Here is a 14,881-nt window from a genome sequence, read left to right on the forward strand (position 1 = left end):
AGGCGCCATATAAATAAAGAAAATTCTCCCACATCAGAAGGTAGCCAAATCCCAAGAACATCCCCTTCTCCTCCTACCATGTCAGCGACAGGCAGAGAAAATGATCCAATAATCGTGAAGATAACCGGAAACAGTCTCAGCTTTCCACAAGTGACACAGGGTCAACAAATAGACTTCATGTAAGAAGACATCACAAAATTTAATATAAATGAAGTAAATGAAGAAAACTGAGCAGAGCTCAGGGAGACTCCCTTCACACGACGTGCGGTAAAAAAACTGACAGCCTGAGCCTCTGGGGAGAGCTTTCTGGTGGGTGCTGTCGCCTGATTGGCTGCAGTTTGGGCTATACAAAATGACAGGGATATTCACTAATGTGGAAGTTTTTTCTACTGTAGCTGGGGCTACTTTACTTCCTGGTTTGGTATAATTGGTATTTGCTATATATATTTTAGCATACTATTGCTTTTTTAGGTACCGTGGGACTCCCACTCCGACGACGGGGAATGATTCAGGCATGTGAATCTATGAAAGACACCCCTAATACTGGAGAAGATTCGGTTTCTCTCTCCCTATTGCCTGAAACACTGTCTCTCGGGGGTCTGGAGCCTGGCACAAACTTTGTCTTCGTTGCAAACGATAGCCAAAGCTGCAGAAAAAGAAGTGTCTCTTCCTCAGTGTTACGCTGAGTATGAAACCGTATTCAGTGATAAGGAGGCTGAGGTTCTTCCTCCACATCGATCGTATGACTGCCGCATCGACCTCATGCCTGGCTCTGAAATCCCCAACGGGAGAATCTATGCTCTTACCATACCCGAAAACGAAACATTGCGAGCCTATTTGGATAAGTATCTGGCTCTTGGATATATCAGGCCATCGCGATCCCCTGCAGCATCCCCTCTGTTTTTTATACCCAAGGCCAATGGTGAGAAGAGATGCTGCATCGACTACAGAGCGTTGAATTCCATCACCGTAAAAAATCAGTATCCACTACCCTTGATCCCAGTGTTACTGGAACAGGTCCGAGCCGCGAGCATATACTCTAAGCTGGATTTGCGCGGCGCATATCACCTTGTTCGGATCAGTCGGGGTGATGAGTGGAAAACAGCGTTTAAGACACGGTACGGGCTTTATGAATATCTGGTCATGCCCTTTGGGCTCTGTAATGCCCCGGCCGCATTTCAATTCTTTTTAAATGAAGTGCTTCGCGAATATTTGGATCATCATGTTGTTGTTTATATTGACGACATCCTCATATATTCAAATTCAACCGAGGAACACGTAACGCATGTGAAATCAGTGTTGCAAGCGCTACAGAAGCATCATTTATTCTGCAAGATCACCAAGTGTGAATTTCATGTGACAACAGTGGAATTCCTTGGGGTAATGCTTACTCCGTCAGGACAGGTAATGGCGGACAGAAAGGTGCAGGCTATTGTGGGGTGGCCACGTCCTACCAACGTTAAAGACATCCAGAGCCTGTTGGGGTTTGCCAACTTTTATAGAAGGTTTATATCCGGATTCTCTGGAATGGTTTCACCACTCACTCGGCTCACGAGAAAACACGTACGGTTTGTATGGGATGAGGAAGCACAAACTGCTTTTGAGGAGCTAAAGAGAGCTTTTTCCTCCGCACCAGTATTAACACATGCCAATCCCGACATCCCTTTCATTGTTGAAGCAGATGCGTCTGAAATTGCGCTGGGGGCTGTGTTATCACAAAAAGATGCCTCTACAGGCATGCTCCATCCTATAGCCTACATGTCCCGCAAGCTCAGTCCCGCGGAAATAAACTATAGAATCGCAGAAAAGGAGCTGTTGGCCATTCGAGATGCATTCGTGGAATGGAGACACTGGCTGATGGGGGCTAAGCACTTGGTAACAGTCTACACCGATCATCGGAATCTGCAGTTTCTACGGGCCGCCAGACATCTGACTCCCCGACAACTCCGTTGGATGATGTTTTTCGAGGAGTTCCGCTTCGTGGTTACCTTCCGGCCTGGTTCCAACAACAGAGAGGCGGACGCACTAACACGAAGGGAAAATCTACCACTTCACTCAGAGAAGCCCATCCGTTCTATCATAGAACCGGCCAACGTCATAGGAGCGACACAAACCAATGATTTTCCGGAGAAGATCAGGCGAGGAGTGCAGACCTGTGTGTGGCGCACATGGCTCAGACATCATTCGGAGTGGAAGATGAAAAATGGCATACCTATGAAAGGAAAGCAGGTCTTGATACCCTCAATTCAGTTACGTAAAACTGTATTCTCCTGGTGCCACGAAGTCCCGAGTGCCGGACACATGGGTTTCATCAAAACACTGGAGAAAACCCAGAGACAATTCTGGTGGCCTTCCATCAGACCTGATTTAAGCCGTTGGGTGGCAGAATGTGTCACCTGCAATCGGATGAAACCAGACAGACAAAAGCCTCAGGGATTACTGCAGCCTCTGCCCACTCCGGAACATCCGTGGGAGAGGTTTTCAGTAGACTTCATAGTGGGACTTCCGAAAGACCAAGGCAAAACCGCCATCATAGTGGTTGTAGATTTCTTGACCAAGATGGGCCATTTCATAGCTTGCACGCAGGTGCCCACTGCGAGCCAATTGGCTCATTTACTCCTTGTGAACATAGTGCGACTTCATGGCCTTCCCAGGGACATTGTATCTGATAGAGGGGCCCAATTTACTGCCCGTTTTTGGAAAACTTGGTGTGCCGCATTGCGCATAACGTCTTCGGTATCCACCAGTTTCCATCCGCAATCAGATGGCCAAACTGAGAGATTGAACCAATCTTTGAAACAGTATCTCCGCTGTTGTGTGCAGGAAAGCAGTGACTCTTGGGTAGACTGGTTGTGGGTGGCAGAAGTAGCCTATAATAGCACGCAACACGCATCCACTCAACACTCGCCATTCTTTTGTTCCTACGGGCATCACCCTAGATTCGCCCCTATGCTTTTGCCGAATGACAATGTGAAGCTGCCTGAGGTAAGGGACAGATTGTTGCGAGTACGCAAAGTGCTTTTGGATACGCGCAGCAATCTAACACAGGCCAAAGCAAGATACAAACTCCAGGCAGACAAGCATAGGCGACCCAATCCTGTTTATAAAAAGGGGGACTTGGTGTGGTTATCCACCAAACATATCAAGTTCAAGAAGTATAGCGTGTTCAATCCCCGGTTTATTGGGCCTTACCGAGTGGTGGGGCATGTAAATCCGGTGGCAGTTCGGCTGCGTTTACCTACGCAGTTGCGCATACATCCTGTCTTCCACGTTTCCCTCTTGAAACCCTCCAGGTGTCCTATCCGTAGGGCTCCTTTGCCTATCTGGGTGCAACAGGATAGTGTGTATGAGGTGCGACGGATTTTGGACTCTAGATGGGTGAGGGGTCGTCTACAGTATTTGCTCTCCTGGAAGGGGTATGGACCGGAGGAGGATTCCTGGGAGTCTGCGGGTGCTGTGCGGGCACCCCGGTTGGTGGCCAGTTTCATCGTTTGTTTCCGGACAAACCGCGGGTGGGGTCGGCCCACCTGGTGAAGGGGGATGTACTGTCACGATCTGCGGCTTCAGTACGTGGGGTCTGCGGCAGAAACGGGCTTTCCCAGGCAAAAGACTACATTTCCCGGCATGCCGTGCATACGTCACGTAACAACGTGGGATGCGCGCGCCGACCGGGAAATAAAGGGCTGCTGTAAACGGCGAGGAAACGCCGATAATTTGTTCCCGTGGAGGCTTTCTTGGTCGTGGTGCACACAGCGGTAGGACTCCGACTTGTTTCTTCCAAGTCCTACTTCACCGTGAGTAACTTGTTATATTAGGGTGCGAGGCGTTGGTTCCACCGATCCCAACAGCGCACCCTTCCTGCTTTTGACGTCTTGGAGGTTTCTCTCGGCTGAGAGGAACAGAGATCATTGAACTTAATCAAGGGTTTGTTTGGGCAAATACCGGCCACAAGGATAGAGACTTCTGTGTTTGTGGCTAACCCCTGCATTACTGCTTTTGCCCAAACTTGTAAATACCAGGTACATTATTTCATAAAGAGGAGGAGGAGCCCGGAGCGATAGGACTCTTATGTGTGAGAGTAACACAGAGCCTCGTTATCCAGCTAAACGGAACCTGGGCATACAGGACTATTGTGTGTTCAAGTTCATGGGGGGGAGTTAATCCTTTGTGTGCTGTTTCATCAAGGTGCTATCACGAAGGACCTTACACCCCGTATTCTCTTTGTGGATACTTACTGCATGCAGGGTTCATTATTCTTTACTTATCTCATTGATTTAGGAGACAAGAGGGGTATTGCAGTACTGGAACAGGAAGTGCCCATACTAAGAAATTGATGCATAGTAAATGTTGGGTATAGTTCCTGATACCTCCTCAAACTACTGTCTCCATTGGATTTGGTCCGTTGTATTTTCCTTTACAGGTATAGCCTACACTCATTTGGGGGTTTCTTGTGAGGAATAGAAAGAAGGTGGCTCTTATAGGTAAGGGAGGTGGGGCGATCTAATTCTCTGTTATTTGTCATTTCAGATCTCCCTCCCCGCTGTCCCCTTCCTTTCCCGCGACCTCGGACCTGTCTCGGTTGTCTGTTTTCGTTTCATTCAGACTCTGAGGCAGTTCAGAGGGGGCGGGTATTGGACTCTCAGCACGGCCCCGAAGAAGACGGAAAGCAGAGCCTGATATAAAGGTACTGTTGGCTAAACGTGGCGCAACTGTGAACTTTTCACACAACTGTGGATTATTCTATCGCAACTTTAAGAACTCTTTTGCAACCATATTCTTGAACCGTGTATGTTGGATTTTTGTCGTTTTGGTCTTGTGTAGTTTAGATTAAATACCTTTATTTTTCTAAACTGTTGTGGAGTCAGTTTGTGGTGTTTTCACTGTGTTACTGTGAGTGTTGGTACAAATACTTTACACATTGCCTTCGATAAGCCTTGACTGATCGTGCCAAGCTACCCAGAGGGTGAGCAGAGGTTATCTAAGAGTGTTTCCTCCTTACCCTGACTAGAAGCAAGGGTGCCTATTTGTACAGTAGTACCTACCTCTGGCAACTAGAGACCCCCATTTCGAACAGCGATAATCAGGATCAATTAAGAGTGGCATACGGAGCTGTGAACTCCACAACGAAAACATACTGAATTAAATCTCACCAGAAGCAGGATTTTGGAATCTGCAGCCATCTTGGAAGTTACTGTACAAAATAAAAAGTATCTTGTTCCCAAGAGCAAGGCCAATTCTGGGGGCTCATGCTTACTGATAGAACCTTCTACAACAGAAGGCAAGAAAGTAACAATGGCATAGATGTTGTTGCTTTTTTTGGGGACACGAACACTAGAGCTGATTGATGTCTTCACGTTTCACCCACAGCCAAAGGGCCCAGGGCCCCCTATGGAGGGGAGAGTATTTGGTTGAGGAAACAGTTATGTTTCTGTTTTACAGACGTGATGAGTGTGGCCTCTCAAAAACAGGCAACAGATTGCTGGGCAAGACTTTAGTAACCATGAAGATTTCATACAAAGATGGTAATGATTAACTTGGAAATCATTCAATAAAAACAATAACAGTAACGTTTCACACAATCGTCAAACTCTGGATAAAGAGAGACCTTCTCATCTACTGATACATCTATGAAGCCTCATCCTTCATTCCAAGAACTGTCTGGCTGTTCTCGAACATTTTAGGCACTCCTCTGACGCGATACCCCCAGGCTCTCCTCAGCCCTGCGTGGAAACTTCTGGTAATGCGTCAGTGTAGGATTAAACTGTGATAACGTATCCGGGGTCAGGATTTATACAGCTTAGTGAGGAGCTATGTGGCATATAACTGAGAAGGTATGTGGCATATAACTGAGGGAGACGAGTGGCTGAGCTGGAATTTTAACTTAATTAAGGACAGACCTTGCTAATAGATGTCCAAATGCAACATTCTACAATATTGGCATTGTTGACTTACCTTCGGCCCTTGAATTCCTGGAAGACCCTGTTAAAATGAAACAACGAGTGTTCGTGAGAGCAAGTTCAATACGTGTACCCTTGAAGATTCATAGCCAAATGGACGGGTACTTTGCTGTTAATTTATGCTTCTTTCCGTTTGCCTGCAAGCCACCAACAATTCTTTACTTTGAAAAATGTGCCTTTTCTAATCGTGCCTAGCATCTTATAAAATGATTCCTAACTGAGCATGAGGCAGACTTGTTTTTTTTTTACTTTTTCTTCCTAGTTATTGATTTATATAGTTATTGTTAAAACATGGACTTCATTGATTGATTTAATTAATTAATGTTGAAACACGGACTTCATTTAAATAAGGATGAATTCAAAAGCATTACAATCTCTTTCTTTTTGAAAAGCTATTCAAAACGTATTTGCATGGAAAAACACAAATATAGTAATAGAAACAATTGTCAATTAAATTAGAAATCAGAAAATGGTCATGATTAATAAACATTAAAATCTTTAAATTACCCTTAAAAATCAAAACCATGGTACTCCATGCCAGGCCTCTTGGCAGTTTCCCTTCTTTCTAAAACTTGCCCCCCACAGCCAATCCACATTATCCTCCACAATGGTGAATTTGTTCTTTCCAAATTCCACTTTACATGCCCGCTGCAGCAATATTCCTAGAATGCAAGGCTCCTAGTGATCCGTGATTAAGTAAAACATACAAAGATCTGAAAGACCATACATAAGTGCTAGAGTGCTATGTGCATATGGCACTGACCACGACAATTAAACACTTACTATTTGTCCAGGGGGCCCTGGGGGTCCAGGTGGTCCTTGCTCAGGTATAATCTGCACTCATAAAAACGATATATAGATTAAACTCAGGAAATAGGCAAATTGATAATACAGATAAACAATTTCCGAACCAAACAAGACATTGCAATCTCTCTTAATTATGCAGACAATTGCCATTACCAAGTGACCGAGTTACTAAAGTCCGTAATAGAGCTTCATGTGAGTTCTGGTCAAGAGCTTTCATCATCTAGAGCAATGCAGCAGCAGATATTGATGGGTTGTCATGAAGACCTATTGTCCCAATCAACAGGCAGGTAAAGGGTCATTTGTTCTTCAGCTCTATGGTCAAGTGAAATAGTGCATACCTGAAATGAAATAGCTCTGATATAGCCGCAACCCTTAGTTGATTAGCAACTATCGTGCATGTGTGTATGATTATCTAATTTATTATCAGTAACCTTCATTGCATTACTTCCGAGTCTTCTGTGCCAAAGTCTAGTGGGTGAATCTAGGGCTGGAAAAGAGGTAGCCTTGCAGTCCCAGGACATTTCACACAGGATTTAAGCTCCCACCTAGCTTCAGGGTTACTTGCACCTGACCTGTCAAGTGGAACTTCTTGCTGCCATACCCAAGACATGGGCGTCCGCAGAAATTTTTCCAGGGGGGGGGCAAAATGTTAACATCATCACCATCCTCCGACATGATGTGTGCCAGGTGGGGCACAAGAAACACTGGGGCGCAGGAGGAGCCATGGGGGGCAGGAAGCAGGCCGCATATGATCTGATACACCATAGGGCTGTTGTGCCACAGCCATCTCTTTCTTTTGTGGCACCCCAAAATCCATACCTGCCCTGGTCCCTAAAATTACCCCCGAGCACCCCAAAACCCATACCCACCCTGAACCCTAAAATTACCCCACCCCCCCAAAACTCATACCCTCCCTGAATCCTAAAATTACGCCCCTGGCACCCCAAAACCCATACCCACCCTGAACCTTAAAATTACCCCTGCCCCCCCCAAAACACATACCTGCCCTCAAACCCTAAAATTACCCACCTGGCACCCATAACCCATACCCACACTGACCCCTAAAATTGTCCCCTGGGCACCCCAGAAATCATACCCACCCTGAGCCCTAAAATTACCCCCCTGGGACCCCATAACCCATACTGGCCTGACCCCTAAAATTGTCCCCCTTGCACCCCAAAACTCGTACCCACCCTGAACCCTAAAAATACCCCCCCTGGTACCCCAAAACCCATACCCACCCTGAACTAAAATTATACCCCTGGCACCCCAATCCCTAACCCACTGTGAACCTTAAAATTACTCCCTGGCACCTTAAAACCCACACCCACTCTGAACCCTCAAGTTACCTCCTGGCACCCCAAAAGCTGAACACTACATTCTGATTGTGTATCGCGCCGTCTCCCTGCTCAGGGAGGATCTGCTGGTCCGATTCGGCTTGCCCTGGTCCGGTTCTGCTCGCCCTTCTCTGGAGCTGTTCTGCCTGCCCTGTCCCTCTTCCGGACCCACGAGCCTGCCTCCGTGCACACTGCCTGGACCTACTCTGTCTGGCCTGGTTCTTTCTCCTTTGGACCTGCTGTCTTCACTGGCGGAGTTAGAACACAGGTCTCACTTCTCTGAAGCTGCTCACCCTCACCCAGACCCCCCACTCCCCCTCCACTTGCTCTCTCATCTTCCTTCCTCCCTACTTCTCAGTCTCTCTTTCCCCACTGCTTCTCTCTCTCTTTCTCTCCCCCCTCTTCGTTCACTCTCACCTCCACCGTATCCGTCTCCCCGACCCCACCAAGTCTTCCTCTGTCCTCCCTCTCTCTTCCTCCTCCTCATGTCGGTGATAGGGAGCCTGGGGCCCTCTCTGAAAATGCGAGCTGGAGGTGACGTTAAGTGTGAAAGCACCAAGGTGTGAACCAGGAGAAGAGGCGGGGGAGAAGGTGGGCGGCAGGTAGAGGGTCAAAGGGGGCACTGGCTCTCAGAGAGGTGAGACGGGGCGGGGAGCAGCCTGAGGACAAAAACAGCACCAGAGCAAGAGGCAGACGCTACTCTTTTATTCAAATGTGACTATTCTTTCTGCTTAGTAATTTACTTAACAGCAACTGTTCTATGCAGTCAATCACTATAATCCAATAATTATTTGAAAAGACTTTGGCTCAATCTTGTTATTGTGTCAGAGCGCGCTATAAAGTGTGAGGTCTCCTGGCGCTTCTGACTAAATTATAAGATGGAGGGGGGGCAGAGGGTACTCAGAAGGATCTAGAAAAGAGCTGAGTCTCCAGGTGTTGTCTAGATGTGACATGCGATGAGATGCACAGAAGTTCACCTAGAAGAGAGTGCCAAAGGGACGGTGCAGGAAAATGAAGCCCGCGTCTTGTCCTACTGAGCCCTGAAATGCAGAGGAGCTTCAGAATAGAACAGAGAGTGTGAGCTGGAGAGGAACTGTGGCTGGAGCACCATGTGTAATGCACAGTGGCATGGGCGTCCGCAGGGGGGCAAGGCCAGCTTTAGAGCTGGTGGCACCCAGTGCAACAATCTTATTTGGCACCCCCAATGACCACCTCCACCACGGATTCTCTGACTAGCACCCTTTAACAGTGACCAAGTCTCCATAACCCCTCTCTCTCAGATGCATTGAATTCGTTATATAGCGCTCCTCATACCATTAAAGTATGTCAGAGCACTTTGCATCACACACACATTACACAGACAATCAATCATACTTGTGTAAATCAGTGTATAGGAAATCCTACATAAGCCAAAGGACAAAGGGGCATATTATTAAGGCCTAGCGATATTTTTATCGCCGCGTTTGTGTCCGTTTTCGGACGAAATGCAACGATAAAAATATCGCTTTATTTACAAGAGCCCGCTAATGCTTGTTCAATGGGATTAGCGTTGGTTTCAACATCGCATCGCCTTGCATCGCTAATGAGATGCAAGGGAGGCGTGTTCCATGAAACAACATGGGATATCATCACTAACCCTGATTCTCTCTATTTTCAAGTGTATCGCTAACACACAAAGCGATATTATAATCAGCGCTAACCGGGTTTTTCGCCGGTTTGTAACGCCTGCTATTTTACTTACTAAGCGATATCTATAATGGGATATGGATTGTTATGCTGAGTCCACGTCTCCCAACGCGGTTTTCTATTGCTGGAATTCCGGCAATTTCGACTCTTTCTGCCACTTTTGCCTGGATTTCTATCGCCTGGGCGATGCGCCTTGCTGATAGTGTGCTCAAAGAATAAGCGGCGTTAATTCTTTGCACGCTACACACGGCCAGCGATAAGGCCGTTGATGATATGCCCCTAAAAGTGTAGGTATCACATGTCATCCATACTGGTAGGCAGTATAGTTTAGGAGTGCTAGGTGTGGAGAAGCACAAACTCAGAGTCGAAAAAGAAACAGCATAGTTGGGAGTTTTCTTTAATAATAAGAATCCATTTCTACCCAAATTAACCCTTTTTGCAACATTAATCAATGTTCTATACTTAGCAGAGTGTATCCACTTCTATGATGAAAGTTGATACCTCAATATTCTATATTAGGACTTTAAGTTATAAATTGCAAGTAAGAAAAGGATAGCTCTTTTAAAAGCAGTAACCTGCTGATCTATTTACATTAAATGCACTCTTTAATCTACTTGGTACACGTTCTTTGAAGCAGGCATATTAACCCTCTGTACTACCTTCACATAAGTTAAAAACCTGAACTACAGAAAACTCTGATCTCTGGCCAGGAAGAACATTAATCACAGGAGTTATCTTGACATTTTTGTGAGGCCCCTTAATTGCAGGAGGAAAGGAATGTGCAGCAGGTGCTTTTAAAATTATAATTAAGATGTAAACAAGGCGCCCCCAGGAAGCCAGCACCCGGTGCGATGGCAGCGGTCACACCGCCCTAGAGCCGGCCCTGGCAGGGGGGCAAGGAGGGGCGTTCCAGGGGGGGGCAAGCGCCCCTCCTCGCCCCCCCCTGCGGACGCCCATACCCAAGAAGAACCCTCTTGGTTAAAGACACAGGCCACACGGGAGGATGGTGAGGGAGGGAGCCATGCTGCGACACAGAAGCGTAAGATGTGCTGCAATGGATTAGCTACTGGCATAATGTTACTATGTGCTCATTATAAGAAGTGGCTGCATTGTTCTTGTGGGGACACTGGGATGCTCAGGTGATCGGCTCTAATTTGCGAGACAGCGTGGTCAATTAAGAGAATAAAAGCAATAAAAATCTGGTCCATCTACAGCATCTTTATGGATAGTGAGTCGTCTCTTCAGGCATTATTACCCAATCGAAGTTGGCAATGATTTTATCAATGCTGCTCAAGGGCGTAGCTTCAGGGGGCATGTTTGGGTTGTTACACCTCCCTCATAAAGATTTTTTCTGGTAAATACTTGGTTCCAGGTGTTTTCAGTCGGGTATGGTGAGGTGTCTGTCAGATTTTAGCTGGATTTTTTACATAGACAAAAACAACACACATACTCTTTCCCTCTCTGTTTTGAAAGTCTTCAAAAATGTGGTTTATTCCTACAAAATATTGTTTTCTCTCACTTACTACGCTTACCAATCCGCATTCGTCTTCCTTTCCATTGTCTCTTTACCCACTCTCATGCACTCTGCTTCTTGTATAATGTATTTTAACATTACATGCCAGCCTGATTGTTGGAAAATCATTATTTCACCCCACCCCCCAATCTTACTGACAAAGCTGCGCCCCTGATGCTGCTAGGATGAAGGCTCAATGAACATGCCAACAAGATAAGGAAAAACGAATTAATTGAGCCCACGGCAAAGGACGATCAGCATACTAAATTACAATGCAGAAGCAAGAAGTTTTTTTCGGGAATGCGGAAGGAATTATTTGCAGCACTGCAAACGTCAAATAATTGTATGTGTGTGAGAAGAACAAGTTACTTACCTTCGGTAATGCTTTTTCTGGTAGATACAGTATCTGCCTGTGGATTCCTCACCTTGTGAATATCCCCCTTGCATCAGCAACGTTCGGAAAATTCTTTGTAGCACGCCGGCGTGGACGACGTCATTGGAACGCAGCATCGCACGCACATCCGTCTGACGTCACCGACTCCTTATTGGGCCTACGTCGGCGTGTTGACATCAGTTCCGCCCTTTTTTCCGTGCCTTCGAGGCACCCGGACGGACCAATGACAGCAAAAATACATATATACAGTGTACATAGTACATACAAATCAGAACTGCACACATAGTTCGTAGCAAAGGTATAAATATACATAAGAAAACATAAACCCAGGTATAGCAGAGTGGACAACGGGGAGGCGGGTGGGTCAGTGAGGAATCCACAGGCAGATACTGTATCTACTAGAAAAAGCGTTTCCGAAGGTAAGTAACTTGTTCTTCTGATAGATACATCTGCCAGTGGATTCCTCACCTTGTGAATAGAGTCCCACAGCAGTCCCCACTCCCGGAGGAGGCTGTCCACCTTGCTACACCAAGAAATCTTGGAGGACAGAGCGCGCGAAGTGGCCATCCCTCCTCACTTCGGTATCCAAGCAGTAATGCTTCGCGAAAGTGTGGAGGGAGGCCAGAGCCCAAGTCCGGCTCTGCAAATGTCCTAAACAGGTACACCTCTAGACAATGCAGAAGAAGCAGACTTTGCCCTGGTAGAGTGAGCTCTTATACCCTCAGGAGCGTCCTTACCCGCCAGGGAGTAGCAGATCTTGATGCACAGAATTATCCACCTGGAAAGTGTGCGCTTGTGCACTGCTCTACCCTTCCGACAGCCAGCAAAACCAACAAACAGCTGGCCGTCCAACCGAAAGTCTTTTGTTCTGTCCAGATAAAAAGACACCGCCCTCTTAGGGTCCAGACGGTGTAGTCTCTCTTCCTCCTTGGAAGGGTGAGGGGGAGGATAGAATGTAGGAAGGGTAATGGACTGTCCTAGATGGAAGGGAGTTACCACCTTAGGCAGAAAAGCAGCCCTGGTCCTAAGAACCATTCGATCAGCATGAATGGTCAGGAATGGGGGCTTAGAACAAAGAGCTTGAAGCTCACTCCCCCTCCTTGCCGAGGTGATCGCCACTAAGAAGACCGTCTTGAAAGACAAAAACCTCACAGGACACTTGTGTAACGGTTCGAAGGGAGAACCCATCAAGAATGTTAAGACAAGATTTAAGTCCCATTGAGGCACGATAAATGGAGAAGGAGGGAACTTATTAGTGAGGCCCTTCAGAAACCTCAAAACCACTGGCGATTTAAAAAGAGACGGCTGATCCGGCAAACAGAGAAATGCCGACAACGCCGAAAGTTAACCTTTGACTGTGGCAACAGCAAATCCTTGCTGCGCCAAAGAAAGAGCAAACTGCAAAATATCGGACAGATGAGCCCTCAAAGGGTCAATAGCCTTCTCCCTACACCAAACAACAAATTTAGACCATCTATATGAATAGATGGATTTGGTGGAGTCACGCCTGGCCGCAAGAATGACATCCACCACATCGTGAGGGAGAGAAAAGGAAATCAGGTTGCCCCGTTCAATCTCCAGGCATGAAAGTGTAATGTCTGGAGGTGGGGGTGTAGAACCTGCCCCTCCATCTGAGAGTGGAGATCTACCCTGAGAGGGAGACGGAGCGGCGGGTGAGAGGAGAGGTGGAGTAGGTCCGTGTACCACACCCTTCTTGGCCAATCCGGGGCGACCAATATGACTTGGGCCCGGTCCTGGCGAATCTTCCTCAGAACCCGAGGAATCAAGGGTATGGGAGGAAACGCGTAAAGGAGTTGACTTCCCCAACTCAACTGAAACGCGTCCCCCAAAGCTCCTTGCATCAGATACTGGAGACTGCGGAATGACAGGCAGTGAGCATTCTCGCGAGTGGCGAACAGGTCCACCCGAGGAGTTCCCCACGTCCGGAAGACGTGACGAACCACCTCTGGGTGAAGCCTCCACTCGTGGTCGGCTGAGAACTGCCGACTGGGACTGTCTGCGCGAACGTTCAGAACTCCGGCCAGATGATTTGCCATCAGACAAATCTGGTGGTCCTGAACCCAGGACCAGAGACGCAGGGCCTCTCTGCAAAGACACTGCGACCCTACTCCTCCCTGCTTGTTGATATACCACATCGCGGTCGTGTTGTCCGTCAGGACTTGAACCGACTGACCGCAAAGGGAAGGGAGGAAGGCCTTGAGCGCCAGACGTATCGTCCGCAACTCTAGAAGGTTGATGTGAAGCAACCTTTCCTCTGGAGACCAAAGACCTTTGACCTCCAGATCCCCCAGATGAGCACCCCACCCGAGAGTGGATGCATCCGTTATCACTGAGGCCACCGATGGAGGCAGTTGGAAAGGCTTTCCTTGAGACAGATTGCCTTCCACGCCCCACCAAGACAGATCCGCTGCAGTTTCTCTGGAGATCCTCACTGACTCCCTGAGATCCCCGTTGTGCTGATACCACTGCCTGTGGAGGCACCACTGGAGTGCCCTCATATGCCAGCGTGCATGGTTGACCAACAGAATGCAAGAAGCCATCAGACCGAGCAGACTAAGGACCTTCAGGACTGGAACAACCGCTCCATTGTAAAATAAAGGAATCATTTCTTGTATGTCGCAAATCCTTTGAGGTGGAGGGAATGCACGACATACAGTAGTGTCCAGTACCACACCTATGAACAGGTTGTGCTGGGAGGGCACCAGGTGAGACTTGGGTACATTTATCGAAAAACCCAACCTGTGCAACAACTGAGTTGTCTCTTGCAGATGAAGGAGCACCTTCTCTGGCGACTTCGGTTTGATCAGCCAGTCGTCCAGATACGGGAATACAGGTATTCCCGACCTCCTGAGATGTGCTGCCACCACTGCCATCACCTTGGTGAAAACTAGAGGCGCAGTAGTAAGTCCAAACGGAAGGACCGCAAACTGGTAGTGTTGCGACCCTACCGTAAAACGGAGATACTTCCTGTGCGACTTCAGGATGGGGATGTGGAAATAAGCATCCTGCAAGTCGATCGACACCATCCAGTCTTCTTCCAACAGCGCTTGAAGAACCTGCGCAAGAGTGAGCATCTTGAACTTCTCCTGTTTCAGATACAAGTTCAAGATCCTGAGATCCATGATTGGCCGAAGTCTGCCATCCTTTTTGGGGATCAGGAAATACC

At 47.5% G+C, this 14,881-nt stretch overlaps 1 protein-coding gene across 1 annotated transcript in view; it reads right to left on the minus strand.

The window, feature by feature from the left end:
• LOC144769251 (uncharacterized) overlaps nt 1-14,881 on the minus strand; it is a 434,380-nt gene that overhangs the window by 86,557 nt on the left and 332,942 nt on the right. Inside the window, exons 19-20 of the mRNA XM_078653312.1 lie at nt 6,741-6,791; nt 5,953-5,979 (exon numbers count right to left, since the gene is read on the minus strand). Of these exons, the coding sequence (XP_078509438.1) occupies nt 5,953-5,979; nt 6,741-6,791 (78 nt within the window). The remainder of the gene's footprint in view (nt 1-5,952; nt 5,980-6,740; nt 6,792-14,881) is intronic.

Source organism: Lissotriton helveticus, chromosome 7 (assembly GCF_964261635.1).
Source record: "Lissotriton helveticus chromosome 7, aLisHel1.1, whole genome shotgun sequence".
Taxonomy (NCBI): domain Eukaryota; kingdom Metazoa; phylum Chordata; class Amphibia; order Caudata; family Salamandridae; genus Lissotriton; species Lissotriton helveticus.